Below are 14,819 nucleotides of genomic sequence, written 5' to 3' on the forward strand. Positions count from 1 at the left end.
ATATATATATATATATATATATATATATATATATATATATATAAGCGCAGGTTCTGACTACCCTGAATAATATAAAAAGGGGTGAACTTGTTTTGCAAGCAACACTAAAATGTATTCAGGAATGTCTAGATAAAGTGTAAACACTGCTCACACGGTGGAGTCGGCCATTTTTAGAGCTGAAAAAAAATATGTAAAAAATGATAACCCTTAAAGTAGAACTTAAGGCAACATTTTTCTTTTTATTTTGGATAGAGTAAGGAAGGGTTATAACCCCCGTCAGGTTATTTTTTTTGCCATATGTGTTCCATTAGGGAGATTTCCCTTCACAAGTGAGAGAAGATCCTTCTTAAGTGAGGGAATTCTGAGGTGTCACCAGTATCATTAGAACTAGTATTCCCATTGAAAGATTTCTCCCCTATTCCTGTTCTGGGGATAACCCCAAAATTTAGGATTTTCTGTTGTTTTCACTTTCAACAATGAGGGTAAACGTGACAAATAGAGAGGGAGAATCACACAGACGGCATATCACCTGACGCGTGTTCTAATTCTTCTCCACTCTATACAACACTAAAACATAGTTATTGCCTTTAGTTATACTTTAACACCCAAAAAATGATCAGTCCAAATCTGACTGGATGTTAAGAGTTACCTCAGATCACTTCCTTAGGGCCTGACTTATGAAGTGGGCCTCCATATGTAATATAACAGTTCACTAAGAACTTCTAACATTATAGACATGAGGTATAAAAAACGAGATACCTCAATGGTGCCACTTAGTGCATTGAAAAACAATATTTCCTACTACAAAATGACCTCCACATAGTGTGTGTGAATGACAGGTACACTTTACCATGACCTCCACCACAAACTTGCCATACTGGTATTTTTTTCCTTCCTGGAAAAAAAATGAAGTAAAAGCAGATCTGAAAACCACAGACCGACAAAAATAACAACTCATACATATAATAATCTTTCCCGTATCAGGTTAGAATGGCCTAAAATGCTATATACATGTCAATCTCATCTCTCCATACTCTAACAGAGAGCTCTATGAATCATTTAGTGAAAGGGGGGGTGACATATAACAGCTAGCCCCATGCTTATAATTAATAAAGAATATAAATAAAATTCAATACAGAGTTTATATGTCGGGGTATTGCAGATGCACAGCTTTAATCACTCACACGCACGCTGAAATGAGGGGGGGGCGTTCTCGGAAAAAGAGAAGGTTGGGGGGGTACAATGTCACTTTTGTACATTCAGAACCAGCCATGGAATTGTTTTTTTTCATTCGTGGAGAAGCTCCTGGAGGCAGTTTGGGGAGCGAAAGATTTCAGGGACCTCGCTGTCCAGTTTGCAGATGACCTTGTAGATGGCCTTCTTCCAGGAAGGATCAACGTCTTTGCCTGCGATAATGGCATTGAAAAACTCTCGTAATGTGATCTGAGCCACTTCCAGGAATCTCTCCGGAACCTGCTGATACAAGGAGACAATGGTATTAATAAAGTTTTTAGTTTCAAGTCCCTGGTTCTTCAAAGGGGGGGGGGGGAGGATTGAGAGCTTTCTTCCTAGCAAGGAGAAGGCTTAGCAGACACCTGCACATTCTAATTATGGCAGACGCTTCCATTGTCATCTGCGTTTTAAGGGAGGCTATTTATAGGCCAATTTTAATGACAAATGGCCATCCTTGTAAAAGAATAGGGAAGGAACTTAAGCTGGTAAAGGCTGGAGATCTTGGCAAGAATTTTCTCTGTCATTGTCTACTGCCTGTCTATTGAGGCCTTGCACAAAATGGCTGCCTGAGGTCATTTGTGTTCTTTCCAAAATAAAGAGGGTCTTTACGGGCTGTGATTATGTGTTTTGTTTTACTGAAAGAGGCAAATGATGACAGATTGGTGTAAAGCTTTGCAGTCATTATTTTTATTATACAAAATTATTTTTATATTTTTATGCAGCAAAAAGTGAACATTGAAGGTTGTTTGTATTGAGCTACAAAGTCTGAAAATAACATCAAGGCCGCAACAATAGGTTATGACCCCATTGGATTGTCACCCCCACCCTATTTCTTTCTTTACAGTACTAATTTTATTTTAATTTAAAATATATAATATAGCTAGACAGCAGTCCTGCTCTGTGGTTGCTTTGCCAGGTGCAGTGAATAGCATCTCAGTAGGACTAATGAGATCCTTTGCATTGCATTTGGCAAAACTGACACAGTCAGCACAAGGCAGGAGAAGTACAAACTGTCTATTAAAGTGGAACTAAACCCTCCTATCCTTTTCAGCCAATGAAGCTGACATCTTAGCCCCTGTTTGATCTGCAACTGCCCTGATGCTGCACGATGTGATCAGGTATGACACCAGCCATTTGCAGGTTTGACAGTGCAGTTGAGAGGACTAGAATATGTGACAGTTCACATTCCTGGCATGCTGGGAATGTAAATGTTTTTTGAAACAGTTTAAGCGGAGTTCCACCCAAAAGTGGAACTTCTGCTCATTTGCTTCCTCCTCTGGTGCCACATTTGGCACCTTTCAGGGGGGAATGGGTACCTGTTTTTGACAGGTACCCTTCCCTACTTCCGGGAGGCGGCACCGCCACGCCGTCCCTCGGAGGTTTGGCCCCCTCCTCCTTCCCCCACTGCCGAGTCAATCGGAATGCGCAGTGCACTTTGCGCATGCGCAGTAGGGACCTGCCCGTGAAACCGCAATTCTTCACTGCCGGGTTCCCTTACCGGCAATGGTGGCAGCAGCACCCGACAGCCGATGAAAACATCAGCTGTTGTGCCGACATCGCTAGACTCTAGGACAGGTAAGTGTCCTAATATTAAAAGTCAGCAGCTACAGTATGTGTAGCTGCTGACCTTTACTTTTTGGAGGGGGAGGCCGGAACTCCGCTTTAAATTGATGAGTTTATTTCTACTAAGTGCCCAATTACACCACAAAAAACCCGTTCCAGATGAGTTTCTGTATGCGTGTTTTTGATGAGTTCTGGTGCATTTTTTATGCATTTCCGGATACATTCCAGATGTTGTTTTTCTTCTTTTTCCTGTTTTTTTTTTCCACTACGTTTTTGATGCATTTTTTATAAATTACAAAGTGGCTTGTGTAGCAATAGTTTATGCTATATTATTCTTTTTTTGCTATATTTTTTTTATACGAAAGTGAAGTTACCCTTTAAACATCAGTCTATACCTATGCTAAGGTATGTGCACTTAACTCAAAGAAGAATTTCTTAGAAGAAATCTGCTACTGAAGGATATTTGGAGACGTGAAGTGACTTCTTGCCAGTGTTAATTTTGGCAGGGAATTTCGATTTAGTTTTAGTTATAGTCTTCTGACTAAAATTCCATTTTCGTTTTAGTCGTATATTAGTCTTTTGACTAAAATGCTATTTTAGTTGTAGTCCTCGTTTAGTTATTTGAATTGTTTTTGTTTTAGTCATATTTTAATCTCATACAGTTTAGTCAACAACAAATCAGATAGGTTTAGGTTAATTGTAATGCATTATTTAAACATTTCTCTAGAATTTCCAAATGAATTATATACTCCTGAAGTAAAAATCTAATAATATGTTATTATTTATGATATTAAGGCTTGAAAATGCACTACAGACACAGATTCAGCCATTGTGATATATATAACGTCTTTATAAATAAAATCAAGTTTCATAAACAAACAAAAATATTGCTTTTTGACAAACAGCGCAACTTTAAAATACATAAAAAAAAAAAAATCTGTAAACTCTATTGGCTGTATTGTCCTCGCACATATTACCAATATTGAATATTAAGAATATAGAGAATATAAAAAATATAAAAAAGCCTTTTTCTTAATTGTTCTCTTTCAGCAGCTTAGTAGATGCCCCATACTTATGCTTATGTGGTAGGGCAATACATGTTTAAACTTTATTGTGCTATTATTACAGGCTCTGGATGGAATTGTGTTTCCGATATAGAAATGGCCAGCAGAGCAGTGTTCATTTTGATGTCAATTTTCAATTTCGTTTTAGTCATAGTTTTTTGACTAAAATGTAATTTTATTTTTAGTCGTATTCTAGTCTTATTACTAAAATGCCATTTTTAGTTTTAGTCATATTTTAGTCATCTGAGTTGTTTTAGTTTTAGTCATATTTTAGTCATCTGAGTGGTTTTAGTTTAAGTCATATTTTAGTTGACTAAACTAGTGTTAATTTAGTCTACGAAAATATTTTAGTCGACAAAATTAACACTGCTTCCTGCACTCCATCACCTTCCCTAAAGTAAAGTGGCACATTAATACAAGTAGAATATTAGCTTAAATGCTTGGTGTCATGGTTTGTGCCTATTTTACATGACCTGTTTTATGCACTAAATACCGTATATAGCAATAGAATTTCATATGATGTAATCCACATTCAAAGTGCATTGCTTATATGCAAAAATACTAACGGCTCCTTCACACAAGACTCCTCACTGCCTGCTTTAACCCCTTGATGCCCGCACTAATGCGCCTCAACTGCAGTTTGCAAAGTGGCCTCATTCACTTGAAAGGGTTGTGTTCGGGGATAATTATTGCCGTGGCCGCAAAGCAAACTGTCTCAACCACAGCGTGTCTACACCCCTGGCTGCTGCCTCTGCAGCTAAAGGGGGTGGCAGTTGGGGGCCTAAGCGTGGCTTAAGCACAGGCTTTTACCGCCCCCGCGCGTGAACGAGCGCTAACACACCATTCATTGGCTTGGAGCACTCAGAGGGGATATACTGAAGACGCGGATTGGATCTGCTGCGGCTATTAAGAATAAAAGGAGTAATTTGGTAAAATTTTGGGAAAGCTCTCGTTAATTTAACTATTTGAGCTCCTTGGACAATTGAAGGGTTGAAAGACAAATAAAAGGCCACGGTGCCCACCTTCCTGCATCCGGACCCTGTATGGTTTTCTAGGTTCGGCGGGAGGCCTGTGCCATTCCAGGGTGACTGGGCGACAGCTGACAGAATGATCGCCGGGCGCATCTGGCACCTGAATCTCTATGACCACACGATTGGCAACTATGGTTATTTTATGTGAATGTGCAATGCCCTGCTTATTTCATTTACCAAGCTTAATTGTCATGGTACGTTATGCCCTGTTATATGTTTTTACTGTTTGATACTTAAAACCCAATAAAAATCAATGAAAACGAAAAACAAATAAAAGTCTCTTTTTCCCCTCTTAACTTTACTTATCCCTAGTGGCTATATACTGTATATGAATAGAATGCAGACAGGCCTTAATGCAGGGAATGAAGTCTTGAAGAAGCAGACTTTAGAAACTGCTGCTACTGTTGAGGGATTTATTATGGCCAAGCATTATATATGAATATTTAACATTCAGGCTCGCTTACAGCTAATGTTCGATGCAGGTCTATGGGACTCCTTAAACAAGTAGCTATAAAGTAAAAGACTCTGGAGGGCAGCTGTGGTCGGAGAAACGAGCCACGTTCTGCCACCTCAGCTACATTTTGCAACTTGGTATAAAAACTTTGGGCAGTTAATGAGGACGATGGCGTGAGGAGATCATTTTGCGGAATCACAAGTTTAACTTGCTGAGCTTAAATGAAGTTTGTATAGCTGAGCCAAAGCTTATCAGGGCTGTACAAGTCCCAGCTATGGCTGAGTTTCAGATATATGCCAGGTCTAGGCAGGTCCGCTGATATGGGGGGACCACCAGTCCTCCTGTAGGGGGCCCGGAATCAAGGGGGGGCCCCAACAGCACAGGGAATCATGCGGTCGTGCAGAGGGGCAATTACAGAAGGAAATCCTGTGTGGCTCTCTGCAGCAGCTGAAAGCCAGTTTCTTCCCCTCCTGCCAACTTTCAGCTGCTGCAGGGAGAGACACAGACACAGGGCATCATTCCTGTAATTGCTTCTCCGACACCGATCCACCTCCTTGTTCTGGGTGTTTCTGACCTCCCCCTTACCGTGTGCCCCCCTTTCACTGTGCCCCACCACCACCGCAGCGTTGCTAGCTTCCCTGTCCTGTAAATTTTTTTAAAAATTGTAAATAAAATATTTGTAAAAATTTTTATCATTTAAAAAGAAAAAGTTATACATTTAAAAAAAAAAAAAAAATTAAAAAACAATTAAGAAAGGGATAATCCACACAAGTTCTTTGTTATGGTTGTGTCCGCTAATAATAATTTTAGTGTATTTTTTGTCCAGGTAGGCAGTACGAGGCCCCGTGATTTCCACCAGCAGCCCTGGGTCTAGGAGTTCACATATGTCCGTCCGTAGTTTCCAGCCTGGGGTCTGTGCATTTCTGTTCACAGGTTCAGGTATGTTTCAGGTCCAAATTTTTGCCTGAATTCGCACCTGAATAAGACCCAAAAATGCACAGGACCCTTGTGGAATCCGCACCGCAGCCATCCCGGACATGTGTGAACCGGATCCATTGAGAGATGGTCACACTCGCATGTCAAAAACCGCATCCAATTCGCACATATGTGAACTCGGCCTTAGGCAGTCTAATATCTGGCCTGTTGTATGGGGTCCTGTACTCAAACTATATGGCTTCATGCACAAAGCAGTACAGGGGCCATACAGCGTGCAGAGCCTGCGTAATGACATTTCCAGGATCCGTTGCTGTCCGGTACAGCCACCTCCGCATGCACAGCTCAGTTTACATTCGGGCATAGAGTCTGTGTGCTGGATGCCTGCACACCTGAGCATGCATGGGAGTAACATCAACCTGCATGGACCATTTAAGATGGCCTAAGACCAGCACCTGGAAGAAGCCAGGGAGAAGATGGGTAAGGGAGCTTGTGGGCCACAGACCGATCACTCTTACGGATACATAGCCATTCATCCCAGCACATTGGCACTGTGTCCAAAATGTAAACTGAGCTTTGTATGCCATCAAGCAATTAGATGTATTTTATTATGGAAAAAGGCATAGCATGTTTCTTCTGCAATAATGAGCTGCCTGTTGGCAATTTTTTATTTTTTGCCTTTAGTTCTGCTTAAAGGTGGAAAAAAAAAAATGAAGGTGTGTGAAATTATAAAACGAATGAATATACTAAATACTGCAATTGCACATATTAACCCCATACAGTTACCAGAATATGGTATTTTTGTGATAGTGGTCCTTTAAATCATTCCTGTTGCATTTAGCATTGTTGTAGCCATGCAGTGCAAGATTCCCCTCGTTCCTCCTCCTCCTTCCCCATTGCCTTACCTTCAAGGCTGATTTGTTTTATTAAACTGACTGTCCCCAGCATCTGCAGTCCATAATAAAAGCCTGACATAGCAGCCTGGCTGCCTTCTGTGTCCTGCAGATACTCATCATAAGTGTCAGGACATACCAAGGTTAGCGGTCACTGAAACGCGTGCGCTGCCCCAGTCTTGCCAAGCGCTCTTGGCAGCTGAATGAATGTCACAAAGAATAGACAGGGAATTACAAAAGGTTAAACGGAAGGCGGCCTCTCCTGTTTTCCAAAGAAGCACCAAGCGCTTTTTTGAAACACTTGTAAAACGAACGCCGGCTTGTTTGCAGTCCGCTACCCACACTTTGGTATGATCGAATAACGTGGGCATTGTTTGCAGTGGACTGGGTATTATCTCTTAGATCTACCAACCCCAATGCCTACGATGGATGTATTGTCTTCTCCACCGGTTGAGGAGGACCAATTTTAAACCAGCAGAATTTTAACCCTTTGTTATTGTACAGTTTTAGTCTAATTTTTCAGTACAGTAAAGGCGTACAGCACTTTTCAGTGGATATTTAATCCTTGTTATCAGTCCCTCCCCAGAAGAGCCTACAACCAAATGGCTCTACCACAGTCATACAAGGACATAATACTGTGTGCAAGCTCAGTAAAGTTCACTTTACAAGTCTGCCTAAATAAATTCCTGACATGTCACAATATACAGCATCAGTATTATTTAGTTATCTCTTTTTAATAATATTATCATCATATCACCATTTATCACTGAAAAAGCAGTCCTTGAGCTCCAGTCCAATGACTTTGCTTAGGCTGAGATAATGTCATCCATCTGCTACAAGATGGAGATATCGTTTTCTCAGTCTCCTCTCAGACTCTACACTTTAAATTTGTAGCATATCTCAAGTAGAGGGGCTGCAACAGAGTTCTGATCTGTGTTAGGCTCCATTCACACCTGAGCGTCTCATTTTCGGGTGTTTTTTTGGGTGTTTTTCTGGCGTTGTCAGGCCTTGACATCCAACAAAAATGCTTGTAATCTGACACAAAAGAAGCTCATGTACTTTTTGAGCTTCAGGCGTTTTACTTCAGGCGATAAAACACTCATATGTGAACAGGAGCCATTGAAATGAATGGGATTTTGCTTGTTGGGCATTTTGAGACTTCAGATATGAGCGTTTTACAAGTTGAAAAAAGCTCAGGTGTTAACAGGGCCTTAGAGGCTTGTTAACACAGCTGAGAACTGCACAGGTACCAAGCTTTGGTCGAACTTGGCGAGGCCTGTTCTGAGTGGAGCCAGTCCTGTTAAACCGCTGTATGATGTATGGCCACCATGCTGCAGCTCAGTTTCAGGATCGTGGAAATCCTCCTATACCCTCGGCCACCTTTATGTAGAGCAACAATTCTTTTTTTCAAATCTTTAGAGAGTTCTTTGCCATGAGGTGCCATGCTGAACTTCCAGTGACCAGCATGAGAGAGAGAGCGATAACACCAAATTGAACACACCTGCCCCCCATTCACAACCTGAGATCTTGTAACACTAACGGGTCACATGACACCGGGGAGGGAAATGGCTAATTGGGTCCAATTTGGACATTTTCACTTAGGGGTGTACTCACTTTTGTTGCCAGCGGTTTAGACATTAATGGCTGTGTGTTGAGTTATTTTGAGGGGACAGCAAATTTACACTGTTATACAAGCTGTGCACTCACTGCTTTACATTGTAGCAAAGTGTCATTTCTTCAGTGTTGTCACATGAAAAGATATAATAAAATATTTAAAAAAATGTGGGGGGTGTACTCACTTTTGTGAGATACTGTATATATATATATATATATATATATATATATATATATATATATATATATTTATAAATATAAATTCATACTTAAGTATATAAATATATCAATACATTTCCTTATACACTATAATATATCAAGTAATATATATATATATATATATAGATATATATATATAGATATATATATCTATATATATATATATCTATATCTATATATAGATATATATTTTTTTATTTTATTTATTTTATTTCAATTTTCTTTTTCTTTTTTTTTTTCTGCTCAACGTGAAAGTTGTCTGGGAGCCCTTTTTGTATGTTTACATGCCCATGAGCATCTTTCCTATTTTTGCTAGTTTTAAACTCACCTAAAAGTCTGCCATTGTTGCTTTTAGATTTTTTTTTACCGTGGAGTTACCTTATATATTTAGAAAATTGTTTGTTTGCCTGGAGTTCCCCTTTATATAGATGGACTGGACCTAAACTGACTTTCAGGGGAGAGAGCCGGACTATCAGGTGAGGCGTTCAGCCTCCGTCAGCTGGAAAGTGCGAGTTATCGGTATCTTTACTATAAAAGGGCACCACAGTGCTGACAGTAAGGAGAAGACAATGTCAAGGAGAAAAGGGTATTGGTATTTTGGATACTCTTGACTGCTCGGCTTGGAGAGAGAGTTATTCTTGTCACAAATCCTTTTGTCTGCATCTGCTGACTGCTTGCCTGTAGCCAGCAGCATACTTTAACTGTTTTGTCACCTCCTAACATCACATGGATCAGCTGTCGCTCTTTTGTTCCGGGTATTGTAGAACTAATCCACTGAGGCCATTCTCCTGTGCAGTAAATAAAACACAAACTGCTTCTCAGACAATTCTCCATGAATATTTCAGATGGGGTTTTTACAGCCCTGATTCACCAAAAAAAAAAATTTACTTTGTTCTTGCCTCAGATAGTTTAAGGCCAGAGGAGTCAAACGTCTGGGGCCATTGTTGCCTCTTTCGTAGTTGATTAAAAAATGTCAGTTTTTCTCATTTACAGTTTCAAAACTTTTTCTTGGCCGTTGGTGTGAGATCATCCAAAGTGTGTACACCAAAATCATACCTTCGTTCATAGAGCATGAGAGGAGCATAGAGTACAGGAGATTTCAGCAAGCATCTAAATTGACCATTTAGATCTCTTTACGAAAAGAGAGGGTGAATCTCCCCAGTGGGAACACAGACAGCTATAAAAAAAACAGACAGGGGGTCTAACCCTAATCTACTCTATCCAAAACTATAAAAATATGTTTAAACCAGCCTTTAAATAACATTTTACCCTAAAGGAACCCTTGCAATAATTTTTTGCTTTAGACAGTTGTCAGCAACAAAAAGAGAGGGTGAATCTTCCCAGCGGGGAGCAAAAATATGTGTAGACCAGCCTTTCGCAAGCCTTTTTACCCCAAATGCAATAATTGTCAGGTCTCAGGGAACCCCTGCGAGGATTAGTCAGTTGGTTCTCATTAGGAAAATGACCCTTACATTGGTGATGATCAGTGGGAAGAAGGTCCCCCTCACAGTGGTGGTCAGAATGCCACCCCACAATCATGGTTCTGGCATGATTGGTATTGGCCCTGGAACTATGCAGGCCCCATGACATGGGCTGTCAGTTAACTATAGCTTAAAGCGGTAGTATACCACTTTTTTTTACTTTTAACTACAGGTAAGCCTATAATAAGGCTTACCTGTAGGTACAATTAATATCTCCTAAACCTACACGGTTTAGGAGATATTTGCTTTGCATGCAGCCGCTGACGTGTGCGGCGCATGCGCTCTGAAGGTCCGGCGGACCTTCATAGTTCCAAGCCGGGAATTGCCAGAAAATGACTCCCGCGCGCATGCGTGTCAGCTCCCACAGCGGTGTACAGGGGTCCGTGTCGGGGCTTCGTTCTAAGGTAAGTGCTTCATAATGAGCTAGTATGCGATGCATACTAGCTCATTATGCCTTTGTCTTGCAGGTTTTTTTTTTCTTTGAGTTTACTACCACTTTAAAGCTGAACTAAACCCATTGATTTAATGGTTTAAAAAAACAGTTACATTCTTGGCATGCCGGGAATGCTAACTGTCACATTTGCTTGTGTTCATAACCAACCTATCAAACCATCAAATGGCTGGTGTCATAACTGATCACATGTGCAGCACCATGGCAGTTGCAGATCAAACAGAGGCTAAGATGACAGCTTCCTTGGCTGCAATAGAGAGGAGGGTTTAGTTCTGCTTTAAGCCCCTAGAGCAGGGATTTCCAAACTATGGCCCTCCAGCTGTTGCGGAAACAGACTTGTATAAAGTACTCGAAATTTCTACTTGAGTAAAAGTACAAGTGCTCGATCAAAAAATTACTTGAGTAGAAGTGGAAGTGCTCGCAGAAAAAGTTACTTAAGTAGAAGTACTAAAGTATTCAACATTTTTTTTACTTAAGTATTGCAAGTAGTTTTTTCAAAAAATTTGCTACTTAAGTACTAAAAGTAAAAAGTACCAGTAGTAAAAAAAAAAAAAATTCTACTCAAGTACTGAAAGTAGAAGTACAAGTACTGTGTTATGTAGTTATTAAAGAAAGAAGTCAAAAGTATGAACATCATATTGTTTTTATTATTTCAAATGATTTATTCAAATGATTAACCTGTGTTTGTTAGTAGTTTCTTGATGCACTTTAAGCGCTGTAGCACCATTTATTTGCTTGTTTCATATTTTCTTTTTATTGGAAAGATTTGGTATAGCAGCTTTTATTATACACAGCCTTTATTTTCGTATGCGCTGATTTACAAATGACATTATACACATTTTTTTGAGCTTTATGCAACCTGCCATCTACTGTTCTGGCAGTGGTAATTTTTTTAAAAGTAACGAGTAACTATGCAGCACAAAAAAAAAAAATACTTGAGTAGAAGTATCGAAATCATCGAAAAAATGTAGTGAAGTAAAAGTAGAAGTAGGAGAAAAAAATTCTACTCTAGGAAAGTACAGATACCGCATTTCGGTACTTAAGTACAGTACTTAAGTAGTTCTACTTCGTTACTATACATCTCTGTGCGGAAATACACGTCCCATTAAGCATTGCAAAATTCTGACATTCACAGACATGACTAGGCATGATGGGAATTGTAGTTCCTGAGCAACTGGAGGGCCACAGTTTGGAGACCCCTGCCCTAGAGGAACCATAGGGTTCCATGGAACCCTGGTTGATTGGTTAAGACATTAGATACACTTTATGCTCTGCCTTAATCCGACCTTATTTAGTCTGTGTCAATTTTAAAACAAGCCTGGCCCCTTAGGCTTCAAAAATTAGGACAAACCCATTAAAATTGGGATTGTTGGGCCCACTGAATCTCACAAGGTCTTGAGTTACTTCACTCTTTTTTTTTAAATATTAATACAAAATTTTGGAACGGAGAAAAAAAAATGTGGGAACTGATGGAAGTTTTGTTAATAAAATCTCAATATTCCAAGTTCACTGAAGGTAAAAGAACAAACTATTCAACGCATGTTTGTGAATACTTTACAAAGTTCTATTTTTCATGTTTGATGCCCTTTTATCAGGTTCAGAGTCTACTGTGCACATCAAATTTCAGCCTCCTAAAGAAACCCAAATATCAAAGGTTAGAGGGAAAAATAACAGAATTGCGTTCATATGATACCTGAGAAAAAGAAGACAAATAGTTCAAGTACTTTACCGAGGATTCATTCACCCTTGTGTGCACATGATTCCTCTGAGCAAACTCTGCTACCTCCTACTGTTTGCCCTGTCAATATTGATGGAGGAGAAATCTATCTCCTGACACACTGGCATATGCTGTCTTCACTTGGACATAACTTGGATCTGGCTGGTCTATTAAAGAGGTGAGGGGTCACTAAAATAATAAAGATATTATAATCCCCCCAAAAAAAATAAAATAAAAGGTGTATGTACTCCTGAGTAGAACATCAAGTCAATAAACCGTTTTATATAAGAATATGTACACTTTTTAACACATCACTGTTATTTTAAAATATCGTGGAAAATCAAGTACGTTTGCAAACATCAGTTTATCTTTTTTCTTTATCTTGCTGTTGCAGGGGGGTTTTACAGAAAATCTAAAGTCAAAATGACTAGTTGAAGGCTGATAAAGAAGTCTGCATCGGCTACGTACACACGCATCGATTATTGGCTGGGAATTTTCGGCCAACGTCCGATCGGTCGATTTTTGTCTTGTTAGTATGATGCTTCCGACAACCGACTCCCATTTTTCGGCCGAAAAAAATCTGGTGTGCAGGCTATAAAATTTTTGTTGGCCGTCAACACAACGGCCGATTTTCCGTTAGTCAGTACAGATTTCGGCAGACAAAAATCTGATGAGCAAGACTGGGCATGCTCAGAGAAGAAAAAACACACGGAAAGTAAACCAGCACATGACATCACTTCTGAAGTAGATTTTTGTTGGCCGAGAAAATTTGTGTGCAGTCTAGGCACATTCCAACCAACAAAACACCACTCTGGACAAAAGTCGGCCGATAATCGTTGTGTGTGTACGAGGCATAAGGGAAACCGTCAGTGAAGCCCTCAGGCTTCACAGCTGGTTTCCTACTGCGCACGCACGAGTCACGCTGCACTTTCTGAATGGCCCCGTTGTCTTCTGCAACACACACAGGTCCCAGAAGCAGCGGGTAGAAAGGAGGAGGGGCTGATCCAAATACAGAGATGATGTACCTTGCAGCATCGAGGTTAGGATGGAAGTCCTGCTGGAAAATCACAAAAAAAAGGATGTCCAAAAACTAGGGGTGGGGTGCTTAATGGGTTTAGACCTAGTTCTATTTTAGCCTGACACTCCATTTTAAAGTATTACTAAAGGCAAAACTTTTTTTTTTTTTTATGGATAGAGCGGATATGGAATATAAAATCGGTCAGTTTTTATTGCTGTCTATACCTCCCTTAGGGAGATTCACCCTCTCTATTTGTTCTGTGAAGGTAAATCTCCCCAATGGGACAAAGATGGCAAAAATAAACCTTACAGGGGTTATAACCCTCCCTTACTCTATTTAAAATGAAAAAAAAAAAAGTTTTGCCTATAGTTTTTCTTTCAGTTAGCACTCCTCATGAGGGGTGGATCTAGTCTGCGCATCAGACTGGTCTTTCCCCAGCCATGCATGATCACAGTCTTCAATAGCTAATCCCTTGGGACATGTAGTTCTATGAGTCGCACATACATTAATCAGGTGTGATGTGCAAGGCCTCATAGAACCCTCCTGCCCTTGCCTGTTATTAGTAAGGAAATCCTCTGCTTATGGTGACGTGATGTTGCAGGTATGAAAAGATGACTTTTCTGGCCACTGAGGGATTTGACTTTAAAAACAGAATTGTGTTTAAACTGCAAATTGGGAGAGGAAGGACTGGATGTGTTACCAGCTTCATTTCAGAGTTCAGCTTTTAAGTATAACTAAAAGCAAAAACTTTTTTTTTAGTTTTAGAGGGGACAGGGAGTATAACCTCTGTCAGGTTCTTTACTGCTGTCTGTGCCCCCGGGAGAATCACCCTCTGACTGTCCTGTTGACTGTTCACCAAGAGTAAAAGAAAATCACAAACTTTAGGTTGTCAGCAGAACAGGAATAGAGGGGAAATCATCCAATGAGGACACTAGCTATGGTGACCCTGGTGACAACCAGAGACTTCCTCACTTTGGAGGAATTTCCCCTATTTTGGCTATGGAAAAGGAAGTGAAGGGTTATCTCTCTCCAATGAGACACAGAGGGCAAACAAACTGACAGGGGTATAACCCTCCCTTACTCTATCCAAAAGTAAAACAAAAAAATTGCCTTTAGTTCTACTTTAAGAAATGATATTGGGCTTCTGC

At 40.0% G+C, this 14,819-nt stretch overlaps 1 protein-coding gene across 3 annotated transcripts in view; it reads right to left on the reverse strand.

Annotated features, from left to right (window-relative positions):
• Nucleotides 1–517: 517 nt before the first annotated feature.
• Nucleotides 518–14,819, reverse strand: part of PROX1 (prospero homeobox 1) — a 106,329-nt gene continuing 92,027 nt past the window's right edge. For 2 of the 3 annotated variants that reach the window (XM_082250276.1, XM_082250277.1), the window contains exon 6: nt 518–1,473. In XM_082250276.1, the coding sequence (XP_082106402.1) occupies nt 1,288–1,473 (186 nt within the window). In that variant the 3' untranslated portion in view covers nt 518–1,287. The remainder of the gene's footprint in view (nt 1,474–14,819) is intronic. The other variant, XM_082250278.1, reaches the window with a different exon arrangement.

This window comes from Pelophylax lessonae (assembly GCF_965119305.1).
Source record: "Pelophylax lessonae genome assembly, chromosome: 3".
NCBI lineage: Eukaryota > Metazoa > Chordata > Amphibia > Anura > Ranidae > Pelophylax > Pelophylax lessonae.